General features: G+C 44.2%; 3 protein-coding genes across 3 annotated transcripts; 2 read left to right on the top strand and 1 right to left on the bottom strand.

Moving 5' to 3' along the window:
* The first annotated feature begins 4,137 nt into the window (after positions 1-4,137).
* LOC135389100 (peptidyl-prolyl cis-trans isomerase B-like) lies at positions 4,138-6,042 on the top strand. The gene is made up of 5 exons (XM_064619073.1): positions 4,138-4,399; positions 4,640-4,762; positions 4,821-4,929; positions 5,004-5,188; positions 5,866-6,042. Exons 1-5 carry the CDS (start codon positions 4,232-4,234, stop codon positions 5,998-6,000), a joined length of 720 nt encoding a protein of 239 aa, XP_064475143.1. The 5' UTR covers positions 4,138-4,231; the 3' UTR covers positions 6,001-6,042.
* A 127-nt stretch (positions 6,043-6,169) lies between these two features.
* LOC135389099 (pentatricopeptide repeat-containing protein 2, mitochondrial-like) lies at positions 6,170-15,209 on the bottom strand. The gene is made up of 11 exons (XM_064619072.1): positions 15,105-15,209; positions 14,762-14,854; positions 14,519-14,657; positions 14,318-14,435; positions 13,863-14,042; positions 11,711-11,824; positions 10,868-10,942; positions 9,380-9,496; positions 8,140-8,317; positions 7,584-7,749; positions 6,170-6,825 (listed from the first exon to the last, which is right to left on the bottom strand). Exons 1-10 carry the CDS (start codon positions 15,190-15,192, stop codon positions 7,637-7,639), a joined length of 1,215 nt encoding a protein of 404 aa, XP_064475142.1. The 5' UTR covers positions 15,193-15,209; the 3' UTR covers positions 6,170-6,825; positions 7,584-7,636.
* A 218-nt stretch (positions 15,210-15,427) lies between these two features.
* On the top strand, positions 15,428-18,348 carry LOC135389105 (large ribosomal subunit protein eL36). The gene is made up of 4 exons (XM_064619083.1): positions 15,428-15,449; positions 15,668-15,750; positions 15,871-16,005; positions 18,185-18,348. Exons 2-4 carry the CDS (start codon positions 15,670-15,672, stop codon positions 18,287-18,289), a joined length of 321 nt encoding a protein of 106 aa, XP_064475153.1. The 5' UTR covers positions 15,428-15,449; positions 15,668-15,669; the 3' UTR covers positions 18,290-18,348.
* Positions 18,349-18,924: the final 576 nt, after the last annotated feature.

Here is an 18,924-nt window from a genome sequence, read left to right on the forward strand (position 1 = left end):
GTGATTCTGTGCGTCAAATTTTACGCTGAGCGTCAAGGCAGACGCACACAGTGCGTATTTCAGCGGAGAGCTCTCTGTGCAAAGCGCTGCCCGGCCGTGTAGCGTGCCGAAATGAGCATGCCGCAGCTGCGTACACGACGGCTTTGGCATTACGTGCTCTTCTGCTTCCACTAAGGCCTACCCGCATGGTACGTGGGTGCGTATTTCAGCGAAGGACGCGCTGGGTAAAATACCGCTCGGCCACGCAGCGTGCCGAAATCGCGTGTCAAACCGCATGAGGGTAGATACCGCAGCGTACACAACGGGTTTGGCGTGTATGTGCTATTCTGCTTCCATGACTTACCCTGTATTCACAGGTGCGACATCCTCACGGAAGATCCTAGTGGAAGAAAAAGCGAAAACTCTGCTCATAGAGTCGAAATTCCGTCCCGTGCTCTGTTGAGCATTCACACAGCGAGGAATATCGGGAGTGGCGCCCTACACACTTAGCAGACGACACAGTCAGCGTCTTTTCCTGTCGTCTGCTACGCAGGGATCGGGACCGAAACTGAACCCGAATCAAAAACCGCTAAAAACCTGTATTTTTCGCTGAACCCAAATAAATTCGGGTGGTTGCCGGTTCAGACGTAATGTGCGTTGTAAGAGGTCGGAACTACGATTTACACAGCGGATTGAGCCGCGTTGCCAAGCAAATTCGAATCCGAAACTAAACAAAACAAAACTGCAACTCCAAGTGCGTGAGGTAATTCCTACTCGCCACTATTCGTTCATTCGGTGGGGTGGGGGGGTCAACACCTCCCGTTCCGAAATCGTACCCGATCCCGTCTCGGGATCCACATCTAGAAATCCCGGGATTGTAAAAACTGCCCGGGATTCCGAACCCTAATCAGGAGGTATTGGTGAACTGGGGAACAGGTCGGCCCTGCTTGAGATGCGAGGTATACAGGGGTTGGATTTGCCACGATGTCGGCGACTTCAGCGATGTCTCGCCCGGAAAATGCGTGGACGGTCAAATGATACCGCGTGGATTCCCTTAAGTGCAAACTCCGACTGGGCTTGAGCAAACAATAAATGGGGGTCGCTGGGCCACTGGCAGATGTGGTCACCGAAGCAATGCTGCACGTGTGGCTTTCAGTGTCGTTGGTTGGGGGAGGAGTCAGAGAGGCAGATAGACGAGACAAAGGTAATGAAAAAATGGCTAGGAAGCAAGCGAGCTGGTGAAGATGATGCATAATGTAAAAAACCCCGAGACTAGGGAACACGAAGGGACAGACACAAACACGAAGCTGTGTTTGAGACTTCGTGTTTGTGTCTGTCCCTTCGTGTTCCCTAGTCTCGGGGTTTTTTACATTATGAGACAAAGGTGTTTATTTTACAGAACTCGAACCCCAATGAATGGAGCGTAGCGACCCTGTTCCTAGACGTGCTCTCGATCTCGTTATCTTCCTCTACAAAACAAACGGCGAGAGATGCAAATGACTCCATAGCTCAATTTATTAGTCGGACCACCCAAACAATCCGCCAGTTCAACATCCTAAGCGCGCGCAGAACCCAGGCAGGCAGACCTCTCGGAAACAGCACACGACACCATCACTATCTACGATAACTACGGCGTGTATAGCTCCCACTCAAAATCGGTCAACTATCGCGAACTTGCACAGCATGGGGTACGTTACGCGGGTAGGCAGACTTGAGATATTGGCTGTAAGCATTGCGAATGTCCAACCTAAGGTACCGGGTTGCCACCATCACAAACAAAGTAAAGGCCAGCAGGACGTTGGACAGGAACACGACCACCACGGAGAAGGTCGTGTTGTAACCTGGCCTCGATGTCTGAATCACAGCGAGAATCTTTCCCCTTGGAACGCACGGGTTTTTTCCGCGTTTGGCGAATGTGCTCAGGGCTCGACCGACGACGGCAAACTCCGGGCTGGACTCCTCCGAACCCTGACGGAGCCAGTTCGTGCTGTGGGCAAGAACCACAAGGACCAACAGGGAGAATGCTAGCAGAATTAATTTGACAGTCATCGGCGGCGTAGAGATGCGAGATGTTATGGTTCTTCTTCTCCTTTTTCCTCACACAAAAAAATGGACGTGATCGACGGAGGGAGGTTGGCCAGGTATATACAGAACTGTGTAAGATTGATGTATCGCTACGAACCACTATGTATTTAAGATATAGTTAACACGTAAGAATAACTTGCACATACCGATCCAATCCAACAAACAATTATTTATATGTGCGCTGCATAAGATACAGCAACATAACTTCGTAGGCTTCTGTATGTAGCAAAACAAGAGTATTTCTGGAGGGTATAGTCGCCGACCGCGGTTGTGATCAGAAAAAAACTACGGAACGTGATTAAGACAGCACTAAATCAGAGCAATAAAACATGCGACATTCGTTGTATGACAGATAACCCAGTGCAGCGAGTGATGGTGAAGACAAGGGATCAAGGTACAAGGAGACGACGACGACGATGCACTGTCGTCGTCTCCTTGTACTCACTTCCTTTGGCTTCACTAAGGTGTGGGCCGGACCATATCTTCACCATCACCTGCTGCACTGAGGTTTTAACTGATTTTAGTATAACACACCAACTTATCCGAGTTTTAACTTTATTTACCAGCTCATGACCCAGAACGTATATATAACATGTCTAACAAATTCTTAGTATTACAAATTCTTAACAAAATTAATATTAGTACTCAGGTAGAGGTACTCAGGTAACGTATATACAGGGTGTTTCACTTGCGTAATAAAAAATTCTTACTGGCGATACTCGTCGGAGGATTGTCGGTCTTTCGGTAGTTACCTTGTGGAAACGTTTGTCGCCGTTTCGGATGGCTTTGGACGATTTTTAAGTGAGGGAATTTTTTTTTCAATCGAACTTTGAAAATTGTCAAGCCAACCTCTTTTTTTTTTTTACAGAAATATGAAGTCCTCCACGGGTAATCGCATACCCAACAAGAACTGTACGCAATATAGCAACAGAAATAGTCGAGAGAAAAAAAAAAAATAGTAGAGTTGCTGCTTTAGCCCCGCCTGCTTGATTGTCGCAAAAAACGCGCGCGAAAGGTGCGGCGAGTGGAGGAAGTGTCCCCACCTTTGGCAACGATACTCCGTTATTGCTGGAGTCGCCTTCCACGACATTCCTCCTGCAGCCAACACATACATAGAGATACACAAAGTAGTTTTCCGTGTTTACCAGATATCAAAATGTATTAAACAAACACACATTAGATATATACAAAATATTATAAACCAATAACAGGTATAGGGGATGGTTCGTGTTCGATATCAGGTTCACCTAATTTTGTTCGAATCCTTGCGAAGTCTCCCTCTCAAGTCCTGCAAGTGAGAACGTTGTTGCTGCTATGTGGTATGTTCTCTCTCATTGAGCCAACTGCTACACCGCAAGAAAAATTTGTGCATTTTTTTCGTGGTAATTCATGGCTCACCTTGCGATTTTTCTCCACGGCTACATTATTATTCAGCGATCTGACGTTTGACTGCATGGTTTGACCTCTCAATTTTTATGCGCACTTGTCATCATGTCAGCGTCGTTTGCATGACAGTACTGACAGTACCACATGGGCCCGTTCGCATAAAAGTTGAGTACGAGTCTCATACTCAACTTTTATGCAAATGTGTGTGGACGAGATACCTACCGAACACAAAATTTGGGTAGTCGGTTATTGATGTGTAGTAAAAGCAGAGCTAAAAGTAACAATTTCTCTTCACCACGCAGCAGCAAGTGTTCAAAAAACAGCTTATAAGGCAAGCCAGGTTATAGCCAGCATGACCTACTAGCCAGGTGATAGCCAGGTTGTAAGGTATAAGTGACAAGGCAAGCCGCAAGCCGAGCCGAGTTTATTGGCCCAATGTTGCTCCGCTAGTATTTATTTTTCAAATTTAGTTCTTGACTTCTTGTCCTTGTAATCTCCGCACAATTTCCTTTGAAGTTTGAGTGGAGCAAAAACTTCCGAGTCGAGAAGGAACGAAGTATTGTTGGTATTGTTTGAATGAACAGAAGTGGTGTGAACATCGGCAGCAGCTCGAGCTCGATGCTGTACTTTCCATTTCCCCCACCCAGATTTAAGATTACCCACCTGCTATGACAATGGCGCGCTTGGCAACATTGTGAACAATGTAACTCCATTGACCAATCAGAAATGTCCACGGCCGAAGCCGGCCGAAACATTACAAGAAAACGCCCGCTATCGGCTTATGAGTTACGCGGTCTTCGTAAGACGCGTGCGCAAAATTTGTTCTTCTGGGCGGGCACTGTTCTTTGTCAAGATGAATGTAGTAGTCATCTGCTGTGTTTTGCTCACCTACTTTGCCTATGTTAGTTGTGCAGAAGGAAAAGTAAAGGGCCCGAAAGTTACCGAACAGGTTAGTGCATAGGATGTGGGCTTGGTAATCTGCAAAATGCACACGTGTCCAGTTGACTGAGGAGAGCGTGTACTGCATGACACTTCAACCAACGTTCTTAGAGCAGGTCCTACTCTGCGAACGTTGATTTCAACGTTGTTGGTGGCGGTAGCTGTTCCGTGCAAGAGTAGTGTTGTTACCGCTCTTCTTGATCTGTTGCTCGCGATAGCAATATGCTGATCCTCAACCCGTTTTGTCCAGGTATATTTCGATATCACAATAGATGGAAAAGAAGCAGGTAGGATTGAAATTGGTCTATTTGGCAAGACTGTACCCAAGACTGTAAAGAACTTCGTAGAACTCTGCAGGAGGCACGAAACTGAAGTAAGTTGGTTGAAAAAAAATCATGTTATCACGAAATTAAATCAGTTCAAACTTTCAGCCGAGCAAAGATGGAAGTTTGGTGGGTTACAAAGGCAGTGTATTTCACAGAGTCATAAATGACTTTATGCTCCAAGGGGGTGACTTCACAAAGGGAGATGGAACTGGAGGTATTTCACTTTGTTCACTGTGTGTTCATGTTCCAAGCTGTCTGAAGCTCGACGATGCTATGAATACGTTTCAGGCCGTAGTATTTATGGAGAAAGGTTTGCCGATGAAAACTTCAAGTTGAAGCATTATGGGGCCGGCTGGTTATCCATGGCCAATGCTGGAACTGACACGAATGGATCTCAGTTTTTCATCACCTGCAAGAAGACGTCCTGGCTTGACGGAAGGCACGTTGTATTTGGAAAAGTCGTGAAGGGAATGGTAAGCTGACATTGTGTCAACACTTCGCAGAAAGCCGCAATCTACTACTGAAGACACATGCACTGCTAAAAAAAAAAAAATTACAATGACAGCTTCATCGAAACATAACAGCTATAAAGACTATTCTATAAATATCCTGCTTTGGCCGTGGCAGGTCATAGGGCAAATGTGCATTTGCCCGATATCTTACCGAAGCAGTTAACCGAACCAAGTTGCTGTGCTACCGTCGCCTTTGCGTCACTTCCGTTCCCCTGGTGGCGGCGGGGCTGCACAGCTCCACCAGACAGGAGAGATGGCGATCTGATAACCACGTGTCGTCTGCTATCTCCAAATGCATCGACGGGGAAGTGCTTTCCTCGCTTATGTTTCAAGAACAGTAAACAGGAACAAAAGAAAACAGGTTACAATTCCCATTCCGCGGAAAGCGCTATTCCATTGACGCATTTGGAGCTAGCAGACGATGCGCAGTTATCGGGGTTGCCATCACTACCCTCTGGTGGCGCTGCGCAGCCCCGCCACCACCAGGGCAACGGAAGTGACGCGAAGGCGACAGTAGTGCAACAACTTGGTTCGGTAACCCGCTTTTACGGGGGCTGGAGATATCAGACAAGTGTGTCACAAGCAGTACTTTACGTTAGTGTTGTCTGGTGCTACTTTACATTTTGCTCCATTTTCAGAGCGTGGTCCGCACAATCGAAAGCACAAAGACAGATAGCCGTGACAAGCCTGTGAAAGAGGTCAAGATTGCAGACTGTGGCATAGTTACTGTGGAAACACCCTATGCAGTTGCAAAGGCAGACGCTACTGAATGAATGCATTCATTTTATGTAAATAAATGTGGGTACCTTTTGTAATTTGTGCAACAAAGTATAACTCATCAACATCTGAAGAATATTTATTGGTTCACCCGTTTGCAAAAGCACTAAATGCTAGTCTACCCCCCCCCCCCCCCCCGACTAAATGCACTGAAAGACTCACAGCTGACTACACGAATGTCCTGCTTCATTGATTGGGTTGTACAGCACAAATGTCCAGTTCTACATATGCCAGATGAAACCAGATAGTATGATGCATGTATGACCCAGTGTCTACATAGATGGAAACTAGAATGTAAATGCTATCTTGGCATAATGCATCAGTATCTGTACCAGAAATGTCCACTTGGAACTACCTAAAAACTGAATTGCATAGCGAGGTGTCACAACAATATTCTTCCGCTACTGACTTGACCCGCAGTTCCCGTTAGCCAGACGGTCCTGCGCTACAATGGGCTTGCGAACATTCAAAAATATATTGCAGAAATACTCGCGTTACATTTTCTACTCGCAGCAGACGGTGGCAAAAGTCTGTGGCTTGCGTAACTCTCCCTGCTCAGTCGGCGTCTTCTGCTGCCTCACACACTGCCAACTATTTAAGAATACCGTTCGGACACATTCATTTGTACGTCACAGAAATGGACCGAAGCACGTACAGGATGCTGCACACACTGTAGAGGGTACTGTAAGCACTGTAGCACTTAGCATACAATGCACTACGTGCTACGCTAAAAAATAGGGCTTGGGGGGAAGACAAGCAAGTTCGTTTTTGCTTTATCTGTTCGGAAAAGCGAGACAGCAACGAAGTGCCTGTTGGTGCAGCTGAAAAAAAAAGTGAATAAAAACTATCAGTATCACTTCAAATTTATATAAACGAGTTTCATGCTGCTACACTACATTTCTTGCCTAACGTGTTTATTGGCTCAAATTTAGGTTTAACAGTACAATGTGAAATGCTTTTAGAGCAACAATGTTTTAGTTTGTTAGTTACAGGTATAGCTCCTTTACATAAATAGTAATGTTAATGCAAATAAAGACGTAACAATATATGATAAATAGCAATAAATCTTATTGGAAGGGAGCAATAAAAGAAAAATGACCGCTACTTTTCTGCTACTTGAGTTACAAACAGGTGCTATATCAAAAGTATCACCTGTTTGTAACCCAAGTAGCGGTCGTTTTTTTCTTTTTTATTGCTCTCTTTCAATAAAAGTTATTGACACGTTACAAGAGACACCCCGTATACTAAGTCAAAACTTTCTCAAAACTGAAGAGTAGATATTTTGACACTACAAACGTGTCAAACCTCCCTAAAGAATGTTTCGATATTTATTATTATTTTCTCGGACCTCCCGCAAATTCCGGTCTGCGACATCACTAGTCTTATATGGAACCAAAATTGAAAAAAAAAAAAACGTATCCCCCTGGAGGATCTTCCCCAGACTGATCATACGTTGTCTTATTTAATTTCGTCGCCAACCGTGAAGTTTAAAGGATGTCCCTCGGTCGTTTAAAGGACGTTGCACACCCTAGTCACAAACAGCCCTGTGGCTTCTACAGCAATATATATAAAGGTTTACCTCTGAGAGGAAGAAAGCAAGTGGAGATGTGAAAGAGGTGATACTGGAATAAACTAGTCGTCCACGTCTCTAAGTCCCTGCCGGTGGCGGACGGGAAGGCGAACACCAGATGCACCTCGAATGGGGACCTTCTGGTAAGCGGAGGTGTGGCTTCCAATCCTCGGACCTGAAACGGTCAGTCCACGTACGAAAAAATTGTTATTTTTGAGCTGAACAGTTGCAGCTCAAGACAAGATGAAGAGACTGATGTTTTGGGCAATTTTTCGAAACACCAGAAAAAAAAAAAAGAAAAACCAAATTTCCGTTCTTTTTTTTTTTTTCGGGGCTTTGAATCTCAAACCATAGCTTGGACATTGGTGAGACCCAAATGTTGCGTTTGTCCTCATTGTCCATTCAGGAACTAGTCACATGATTCAATCACAGTCTTGCTATATAAAACCAGTATGTTGTGCATAGGTTGTGTGCCCGTGACATGTTCCAGTTTTGAGATAAAGAAAACAGGATGCAGAAATGATGCTATCCTGAAGCAGGTAACATGGCGTGAAAAGAGGCTAACCTGACGACCTATCAAACTCTCGACTGACGGGCCGTGAAGGCATCGGCGCACAGAGCAATTCTTCCAGGCTCTTTTCTGAAAGGTGGTTGTTCTCCCGCAGCGCCCTCTGCATCTGCTCAAACATGTGTGACTTCTCCTTGTCTCCGATGCGCTTCAGTGATTCCTCCACTTTGGCTACCTGAAGCACACGAAGAATTTGTTGAACTTCATGTATGCAAGCATTGTAGATGTTTGTAAGTTAATTTCGTCCATTAACACAACGGTGAAGAAACAAGCGAGCTGGTGGCAACAATCATCCATAGGGTTCTTCATTTTCGGGTAAAACCCGATATCTACCCAAAGTCCTCGCGGTACTTCAACTTGTTCTCGGTAAACGGTCGGAAAAGTGAATTATATAGTATCAGAAAAGATAGCTACTTGTGACAACTTATTTGTCCTCAGTTTATGATCCCCTCCTGCAGGAGTCAAAGACGAGCTCTTGTGGACCTCGGGCAAGTGTTTGAACACTGTGGTCATTCACTGCCCCAGTTTCGTGCAGAAATATAAAAATTATTGTTTCTCATTTCAGTGTCGCAGCAGTGGCTTGTTTCGTATGCCTTTCGTTTCACCCGAAGATTCCTCGGTTTCTCCCGAATTCTTGTGCATAAATTTCACCCGATTTTTCCCTCCCAAATTTGAAAAAAATCATAAAACCCGAAAATGAAGAACCCTAATCATCCATAACAGATCCCCCCGAGATTGAGAGGGCACATCAAACGAATGCATTCTATACACAAGTAAATACGGTAATAATTTAATATGTCATAATTAAGCGCATTATTTACAAACGATAAAACTTGTGTTTTTCAGTGAGAAGTACCGAAATCCGCGTCCCCACACGAGCCCAAAATCAAAATTGCGTTTCTCCATGACCGACACTGAAATTGCGTTTTTTGATGATCACGGAATCACGGAATGCTGGAATCCCTGTTAATCACTACTCTTATGCTCATGCGTTGTACTTTCCCCATGCAATGCCACAAGGCCTTTGGGGTGTAACAATAAGTGCAATGCCTTAATATTGCACCTCCATCTGCGCACCAAGTCCTGGTGACATTACAAGACGCCAGAAACTACTCATGCTGAAGCAAAATATAATTCGAGAACCAACATTTTGCACCCCACCGCACACATTCAGCAGACTTTACGTTCACCTCTACCACATCTTGTGTGGTAATGATGAAGTGTTCCTGGAACTTACAGTCTCATGGCAGACCTGCTCTTCGTGTCTGGACAAAGCCGGAACGTCTTGGTGAATGATCGAGCGCAGTGTCAGGAAAACGTCGTCTAGTCTGTCCATGTTAGCCAGTGCTATCATCTATGTGGAAAGAGGGGTCAGCACTAGTCACTCTTGCAGAACAAAAAAGCCAGTGATACACAAACAGGCCATGTTAACAATTAATAGGGGGCAAGATAGAGAGACATATCGCCCTTAAGGTACACTGCTACACAGACGACTTTCAACTGGCCTTTCTTTAGAGCTGCGCGAATAGTGTAATTTCCATTGCGAATGGTTTGCAAATAATTCACTTGCACTGCAAATCGAATCTGAACGATTTCTTCAGGCGGCGAATCCAATTAGAATACAGTGAACCCTCGTTAATATGACCCCCGTTAATCTGACATACTCGCTTCATGACCGTTTTTCTCGGGAACTGTTCTGCCGGCATGTAAATCCCCCTCGTTAATATGACAATCCCTTTGTCGGACAATGACCAAGATTTTTGTCGCAAGTAGGGTCAAACACAGACATTATCTTCCCGCTATTATGACCGCGACACATGACCCTCAGAGAGCCCCCGGCAGAGGCTATCTCGTGTACCTCACTCAGAGGGTGACCTGAGTGTTAAAGTAGGGCGTCAAGGTTTGGGATGTCCCCTGAAATCGCTGACCTCGGGATTATACTAATATCGCTTTTCGAACCGCCGAAGCGCTTAAAAAGGCGGGGACCAGGTTACACTGTGCTGCTGTTTTCACCTAAGGATGGCCGAAACGAAGCGGAAGAGGGATTTGGCAGTCGGAATGAAGAGCGGCATTACTCGAAGGAGGCAAGCGAAGCTCTACAGGTTGCCTCGTTATTTTTTGAGCAGATAAAGGTCGATAACGTGTGCGCAATTGATGGTGCTATTGTCCATTTAGAAAAATTAATGACTGAAAATTGTTTGACGTAGTCATTGTTAACAGATTTTTCATAAAATAAATCATAATTACGTCAGCTTTTGTTGTGCGTAGCAGTCCGGGTAGGATGCGTTATTCGTTAATATGACAATTCGCTTTATGACCAAAATCTGCGGGAACGGCAGTGGTCATATTAACGAGGGTTCACTGTATTCGGCAAAGGCCTAATTCGAATAGTTCCGAATACCTCGTGGCTAAATATTTTGTAGTGTTGCGCTCACAAAATATGCGACTGCCCCTTACTTCTGGCACTCTGGATAAACGGTACAGTGAACGTTTATTCTACAATAATGCCCGATTTCTCCCCGAACTCAGTTTGATGGTAATTTTTCTGCCTGAATTTGCATGAATTTTCGACATCAATTTATTGACCCGATTTCTAACCCCCAAATTTGGAAAAATATAAAACCCGAAAACTTCAGGGTCTAAACATAAGCTATGCTTCTTTCTCTACTGCTTAATGTTTACATATGGTTTAGAGTGACAACTCATATACACATACACAACTTACTCTTAGGTTTCGGACGGTGATGTAGTTCAACTGTGCTGTAAGTGCCAGCAGTTCCATCGCTACCTTGGGCTCATTCTAAATAACACATTGAAGAACTCCATTAATTAGACACTTAAAAAAAGACATCTGTTTGCACTGCATATACTGAGCGTAATGTTTAGTGAGACGGAAAAAAAAAAAAAAAAGAAAACCCTGACCACACATCAATAAGCAAGGGCACGACACTATCCAAAAGCCATTTATTTAGTGGCCTACCAAGTCTGAAAGACCAACACAAGGCAGTCATATGGACAAAGTATGCCGTCCAGCGTAAATCCGTTAATTCAGACTCGAAGGGGACAGGGGCTCTGTTCAAATAAGGCAGGGTTAAATCCCAAGGGGGTCACTCTGAAAAAGGGCTTGATGTGCTGACAGCACATACCAGTATAGCTGCATCAGAGATGCATCATGAGATGCTAGGTCTCGCTGCATGTTTGCAGGCATGCAATGTAAAATATAAGAAGCTCATTCATATTCCAAAATAGTTATTTACAGGCAAGCATCAAAATGTCCCATAGCTGAAAGTAACCTGTTAGACGCACTTGGATTTGTTTCCTCTACCTCCACTCTGCCGACATTAGCTGCAATGTTGAACCCAACTCAATTGCAAATTGCAAATCCCAGCAAACGCGAATCCCACTATCCACACTTCGTCATTGGCTGTGTAGTCAACAGGAAGGGCCCAATGGGGCTAAACAGTGGGCCTTAACAGTGAGGCTTACTTGCTTTGCCGACCCTGACCAGGACGTTCAAGTTAAGAGATTTCAAGTTAGCGGGACTGCACCGTATATTTGCCAGACTCACATGATTCAGTGCTAGAGCAGCTGCAAAGGTCAGACCTTTTCTTAGGACTAGAGCACCAACTTCTCTTGCATCCTGGACGAGCTTCACGGCATATTCGTACGACTGCTGCGTGTTCTAAATAGAAAATAAAGAACGCAATAAAGCCACAACTACCCAATGGGCATTATAAGCGCACAAACACTCGCATATCTTTGCTACAAGAAATCCAGATAACGGGATTATTGCTGTAATATGTAGCACTTTTTTTTTAAACTTTCGTGCTATCACTGCAACTATGTACAGACATGGACCGATGGAATTAGGTTAGCAAGGAGAAACAATGGTGAATACCTCAAATATAATTAGAGCCTGAAGTTTTAGAGTTTTACCCAATTCTTCCCCAAATTTGCACCCCGAAATGAAGGTTGCCTCTTTGAGATGAAACCCGATTTTTACCCGGCAAGCCCTCACTGGCATGTCTGTAGGAATGCACTAACTTACTTGTTTGGCAGCAAATGCAGTTAATTACCATTAGTACCAAATAACTACAGTTAGTTTGAGTAACTGAGCCCAATTTCTCTCCAAATTTAGCATACTGGAAGTTTTTCTCACCTGAATTTGCATGAATTTAGTGCACATTTTTACCCCCCGAATTTAGAAAAAAAATATTTCCCGAAAACTTCAGGCTCTAAATATAATCCAGTCATCGATCATCTCGTGTAGCGGCATGCACACCTGGACATTTCCAGTTTCTATGGGTTAAATTTGGTGAATTTTCAACTCATATGTGTGCCACACTGGAGAAAATCCACTCTGATAAAATCTGAAACTCCAGTGGCAGACCTTCATCTACAGTTTGGAGTGTACTTCTCTTCGTAGACAAAGATCGTACTCGCCTTATTTTGCCGTGCAACATGAAACGACTCAAGCTTTCGTACCGAGAGCTTACGATTAAACAACATCTAAAGCACTAAATAGTGCACCTCATTTTTTTAATGTCAAAAACCTAACTTCTCTATCACGACGGCGCGTGCCCGTTATGAAGTACTGATTTACGTAGTGTTTCTCTATTATCGCCCAGGGCTACAGGAAGTCTGGAAGCAATCACCTGAAGAGATAACATCACGCTGCATGAAAATCTGGAACAGTGTCTCGCAAGCCTAAAGTAACAATGATTTGTAAGCACCGGCAGGTATTGGGAAGCCACTAATATAAGTGAAACAGTTATGAAGTGAGTTTGTGGCCACTTGTTATACTGAAAGTGGTGAAGGGTACACACCGTCACAGTGAATTATAGAAGTTTTTCGCACCAGAGTGACGAATCGCGAATGCGACGGGCATAGAGAAGTATTTTGTCTATGCTTGATGGAACGGAAGATGATTTGGTGCGGAAGAATTGTGACGTTCAGTTCCGGAAAGATCACCGCAGATATCTCGGAATAAATCGCGACGATGAAGCAGAATCGAGACGATTCTGGGGAGATCTCCGCAGTACTTATGCCGATGCACCTAAGAGTTGGGTCCCTATTTTCCCCTGCGCGTTGAACGCAATGGCACAATATTTTTGGATAAAAAATTGTGCGTGTTATGAGCAATTAAATACGGTACGTCCTATGACAAGAAAAGCACGCTCAGTGAAAGGGTACGTAACCTTCGTGGCAGATTTTTTTTTTCTTCCTTTCTTTTTCAGAAGTTGCACAAATTTACCTTGATACCTGAGTCTCAGAGAGAAGTTAATGTTTGTAGGTAACATTTCCTCGAAGATGAAGAGAAGACAAGAAGCAAACAAGCAACATTTATTGCGCAAGATGCACTCTGGGTATGGGAAAGGATATTTTCCGAAGAAGATGCCAGGCTGACAGAAATCTAGCCAATACAAAGCTCGTTAACTACATGTTACTTTCAAGCGAGTCTCATCTCGTTGATCTATTGTGGAATTTATTGTTAATGTGGAATTGTCTCCCTGCTCCCAAAGGACATGCAGCTAATAGCATGTTAATTGCTGATGCAAATACTGACACAAAATGTTTCTCAAAGAATAGCTTAATGTGTATATACGTCACAATATCCCACTCAGACCCAAATTTTACTACGTGCACAGCTCTAGTATGTTGACCAAGACATGCAACTACAAAAAATGCTCACCAATGAGAAAGTACAGCCTTGAACTCACCAGCTTATAACAGGAAGCCAATGCTAAGACTACGCATTCCCTCGGAAACTTGGTGCCGTACAACTGCTTTTCTTGCATTGCATCGAAGAGGTTTAAAAGGTCTTGATAACGTTCTGTCTTGTATAAGAGGTCCATCGCTATCTGGTACGAGGAAAATTGGTCGAAGAAACCGTCCAGATCCTGAAAACATAAACGAGCTAAGATGTAACCAAACTGTAAAGTGGGAACCTGGCTTATCAATATCACCCTCGTTATAAGAAAATCGTGGTATCTGAAATTGCATGTTGTTGCATGGGAGGGGGGAGAATAACCGGACGGAATCGGGTTAAACCCGAAAAGGTCACTCCCTATTTATAAGGTACGGTGGTGTTAAGAGGGCAAAGCAAAAGGGAATTGTTAAAGTGAGCATGAGGCTTAGTGTGGTGGCAGTCGTCTGCTTGATCAAGAAGGCCCACCTTATCATGCAGCATCTTCAAAATGATGTCGGGCTTCTGCAGGTGATAGAAGAGGCGCACCACCACTGGTCCAAATACAAAAGTGCCAAAACGCAGTTCCTTGTTTTGCTGGTTGAACCTGTCATGCACACAACGGGCAGTGTATTTAGTTCCAGCAACGATTTAGATTTTTCCTCCAAACAATGATACTACTAACACTACCTTTTCAACATTTTCAGCACTAAATCAATGTCCTCCTCCTTGTCTTCACACAAGCAGACGACATGCTTCAGGTCCTCCGTGAACACCATTCCAGTGCCTTCACCGGAGAAGTACTGCTTGATTCTTTGAAAGAACTTATCTGTAACAACAAACATGGCAAAGACAACGTTTTGATGTACACAAGTAAGACGAAATATAAGTTGTACACAACAAAACATTTGCTTCAACGGCTGAAGATATTACCTTTAGCGTCAACGAATTGGTGTTGTGTTCTTTCACGCTGTTCCATGTACTTGTCCAAGCCCAAAAAGCTCGGCCCGTACAAGTTCCTAGCATCTAAGGAGGGGAAAAAAGAAGGGGTTTAATAGATGTAAAAATATCCGAAAGCACATCACATTGTACGGACACGTAACTGGTAATTTCTCGAATTCAATAAACGTGACTATAGGTAGTGTTTCGGTTTTCATTACATACAAGCACGCTACCGGCACTTATATACTGCAACTCCGGCGCTTTAATTGACCAATGAGCGGCATCTCAACTAACTAATGTGCGTCGAAAGGAGTCCAAGCAGCCATTCACTTACGTTGTAATGGGATTGTAGGAGCGCTTAACTTGGAAACTAACGTTAAAGCGTTTGTAAAGCGAACACGAGCCGCTAAAGACGCCGCCATGCTCAAAATTTGCTCTCATGCGCCCCCTGAACTCTGAACTCTGAACGATGCCATGGGGGATAGAAACCCAATTCATTTTTACATAGTGATTCGCATACGGAAACAGTATATAATTTTGCGTTTTTATGTAAATTATTTCTAGCGCTATATTAACGTCAAAGAACAAAAATAAAAAAAATAAAAAACTACCAAACGCGAGCAACGCGAGTGGCCAACCTTCCCATAAGCCTTTTCGGCTTCGCCATCAAAGCTATTAGGTATGTGTATGTTGATTTTTGTCGTGAAATCTCAGTAAATCGGAGACACAGCAAAACATTTTGAAAATTCCTGATAACATTTTGTTACCGAATGGTTTAGTGATGTTTGCGTAACGATATTTTACACAGATAAAATTGCAGTATGTTATTTTCGATACAGTCCGTCAGCGTACGTGCATCTCTCTCTCTCTGACATGCGATTTGCAATTCCTTTGCAGACATGCCGGTTAAATACAAGTTGGCCGTTGGCCTCGATAAAGGACACAGAGTCACAAAAAATCCCAGACCGAAAAGAAAAGGGGTAAGAAGAGACAGTTATTGTGCACTATATACGTAACCAGGTTGGCATTTCATTTAGTGATTCGGTGGAGTTCTCAAATACTGTAAATTGAAAATAATTTAATGAAATTTGACGTTTCAGGTTGTGTCCAAGCACACAAAGTTTGTGCGAGACATTGTCCGTGAGGTATGCGGTTTCGCACCATTCGAGAGGAGGGCCATGGAGCTGCTCAAGGTGTCCAGGGATAAGCGGGCGCTCAAGTTCATCAAGAAGCGAGTAAGTTTTTTTTGTTTGTTATGTCACAAGAACCACTTTCAATGCAAATATTTGAATACAGTGTTTAGTGCATGTATTTTTGTGTAAACGTTTCACGCGCGCGCACAAACGGATAAAGCCAGCACTGACTGCGAAACGCCAAATTGTTTTAGTGTTTATGATGCAGCGTCCGAGTGTATGGAGTGCAGAATTTAAAGGTACTGTAAAGCAGTAGACACGGCATAGTGCAGCGGCATGACGCCTGGTGTCGAACAATTCCCTGTGCAGCGGGCAACACTGTCGAATATGTATTATACTATCCATCCATCCATCCATCCATGTATGCAGTACTATTTTGTGGCGTTTTGTTCTTTTGGTGGCTATATTATTTCGTATCATGTTTCTGTAGGAGTGCAGAGACCCCTGTTTAGTGTGTTTTTTTTGCGAAATAAAATCAAAAGGAAACACAGCGCTATCGGGCCCAGTATTATACACATTCAACGTGGTTGCCACTAGAGTCACTAAATAAGCTACGCTTCAGAGTAACGACACTGAGGCAAAAACAGCCGTCATGTTGTTTCGGATGACCTCCACCCCCACCTCTATTTTGGCAGTAGAAATAGATGAAGATGAAGTTCAGCAGTGGAAGAAGACAACACTTCGAAGAGCGCTAAATGGATGGTGCTGGAGGTCATCCGAAACAACATGGCGGCTCAGTGTCGATACTCTGAAGCGTAGCTTATTAGTGACTCTAGTTGCCACCGTATGCGGCTGAGAGTACAGACCGATGATGATGCTGATGCTGATGGCCATGCCCTTTGTAACGGGTGGACGTCGCAGTTCTTTCTGCGCGTCTCGGCCGGGAATCCTAATATTCCATCCATGTCGCATTTATTTCCTTCCACCAAAACATTAGTCTGTTTCTCGTGGTGGCAATATGCTCGCTGCTGGTAAATCCAAGTGCGTCCGCCAATGAGTTCGTTTCACACCTCGGAGAAATTCCTTCGCAAAAAAAGCACCAAATGTTCAATTGTCTCTCTTTCGGCTCCACAGATGGCGCACTCAATCTTCGTCATTTTCATTGTCGAGACGGTAGAGTCCCTCTTTGCATTAATCTTCGCCCACCATTCCCTTGTGCGTAGAACTCCCGCCCGTGCCTCAAATAACATTGAACTTGCGACTGAGTTGTCGTAGATGTTTTCTTTCCTTATTTCGTTTTTAGCTCCCGCGTATATCGTCGAAGCAGATTTGGAACTGACCTCGTCAAACCACCTTTTTGTTTCCGATATTCTCACGCGGTCCCCTTATTTCACGTCTCCCATACCGTTCTTCGTCGTCCAGGGTTCTTTCGGTTATCCCAGCTTCTCTCTTCAATGCTGTTGTTCTTTTCCTCCATCGTGTATGCTGGTCCTGATAAATCGAGCTTTTGTACAATTTTTTGACAATCCATGTTTCCGGTAGCATTCTGATTCTTTCTTCAAAGCCCAACTTCGCTGTAGCTTCTCGGGCGCCGAAACTCTACCACCCGATCTCCCCTTGAATTGCTGCATTTGGTGCAGACCTATGGGCTCCCAACGCTGATCTCCCAACCTCCTTTTGCTTCCTATCCAGGAACCGTGTTGTGCTCGAAGACATACATAGCACTGCATTACCGTATGTAAGACCTGGTACTGCCACAGCCTTCCATAATTCCCGTACCACCTCCAATCGGTTAAACGCCCATAGGGCTCTTGCCCGAAGCAATCCCACATATTTAGTCGCCGTTGTTTTCAACATTTTCTCCTGCTCCTTCAGATACTGCTCCTCCGCTGTTATCATTATGCCGAGATACTTTGTTTGAGATTCGTTGGTTACAGGGTTTCCTTGTATGACACATTCTTCACCTTCCTCATCCTCGCACCCTCCGCTGTTCCTCCATGTCAGAACCTTGGTTTTTGTGGCACTGAACCGCAGCCCCATACGACTTCCACCTTCACTGCAGATATCCATGAGTCCCTGTAAATCTTCTTTGTTGTCAGCAAGGAGTACAACGTCATCCGCATATATCGTGGCTGGTACTGCTTGTTTTATTGACCCCTTCCGAATACTGATACAGTGTTGCCCGTAATATTTAATTTTAATTACCGAGTAACCACACTAAATGAAATTCGGCCTCTGCTGCTTTACGGTACCTTTAAAAATATTTAAAATGTTTTCACAGTTGGGTACCCACCTCCGCGGCAAGAGGAAGCGTGATGAACTGAGCAATGTTCTTGTGGCCCAGAGGAAGGCGGCCGCACACAAGGAGAAGGCAGAGCACAAGTGAATTGTTTCCGCAGTGCCCCGTCTTGTAACATAACCCCATCAATAAATGTCTCAACACTATTCCCGTTTTTCACCTCTAGGTGATGCAGCATGTCGCTATATCTGCAGGTTGAGCATCCTGCAGAGTTCATTTGAGACATCCAGTACAACTAACGAAGGCAACATAACCTCGAAGGATCATAAAAAGGTAGGCAACCCTGTAGCTAAATGCAATTTTTGCTAGCCCACACTAGTACATGCTACAGGGCTTGAGCACCAAGAGAATGGTATACTATTACCGAAATTGCAGATGGTAACGATAACGGAAATGCATACCACGGTCCTCCATTACCGGAAACGAATTTATCGTCCGGTATTGAATTTGAGTAACGACTATTCCTGTTGTGCGATGACATTTTGACTCCATTCCCTGTAATGCTCTAAATACTACACATGAGCATGGAAGGAAAGTGCAATATTGGACCTCGAGGGTGCATCCGTAGCTTACCTCGTCATGGTCCTCATAAGTCCATGACATCAACACGTGACTATACTCCACCATAGCATGAGGATGACAGCCTTCTATTTAGTTACTTGTTTTTGTAGTTTGTTCTTTTTTAATTTCACCATGGCCACGACGGTATTATATACTACTGA

This window comes from Ornithodoros turicata, chromosome 3 (genome assembly GCF_037126465.1).
Source record: "Ornithodoros turicata isolate Travis chromosome 3, ASM3712646v1, whole genome shotgun sequence".
NCBI classification, from domain to species: domain Eukaryota; kingdom Metazoa; phylum Arthropoda; class Arachnida; order Ixodida; family Argasidae; genus Ornithodoros; species Ornithodoros turicata.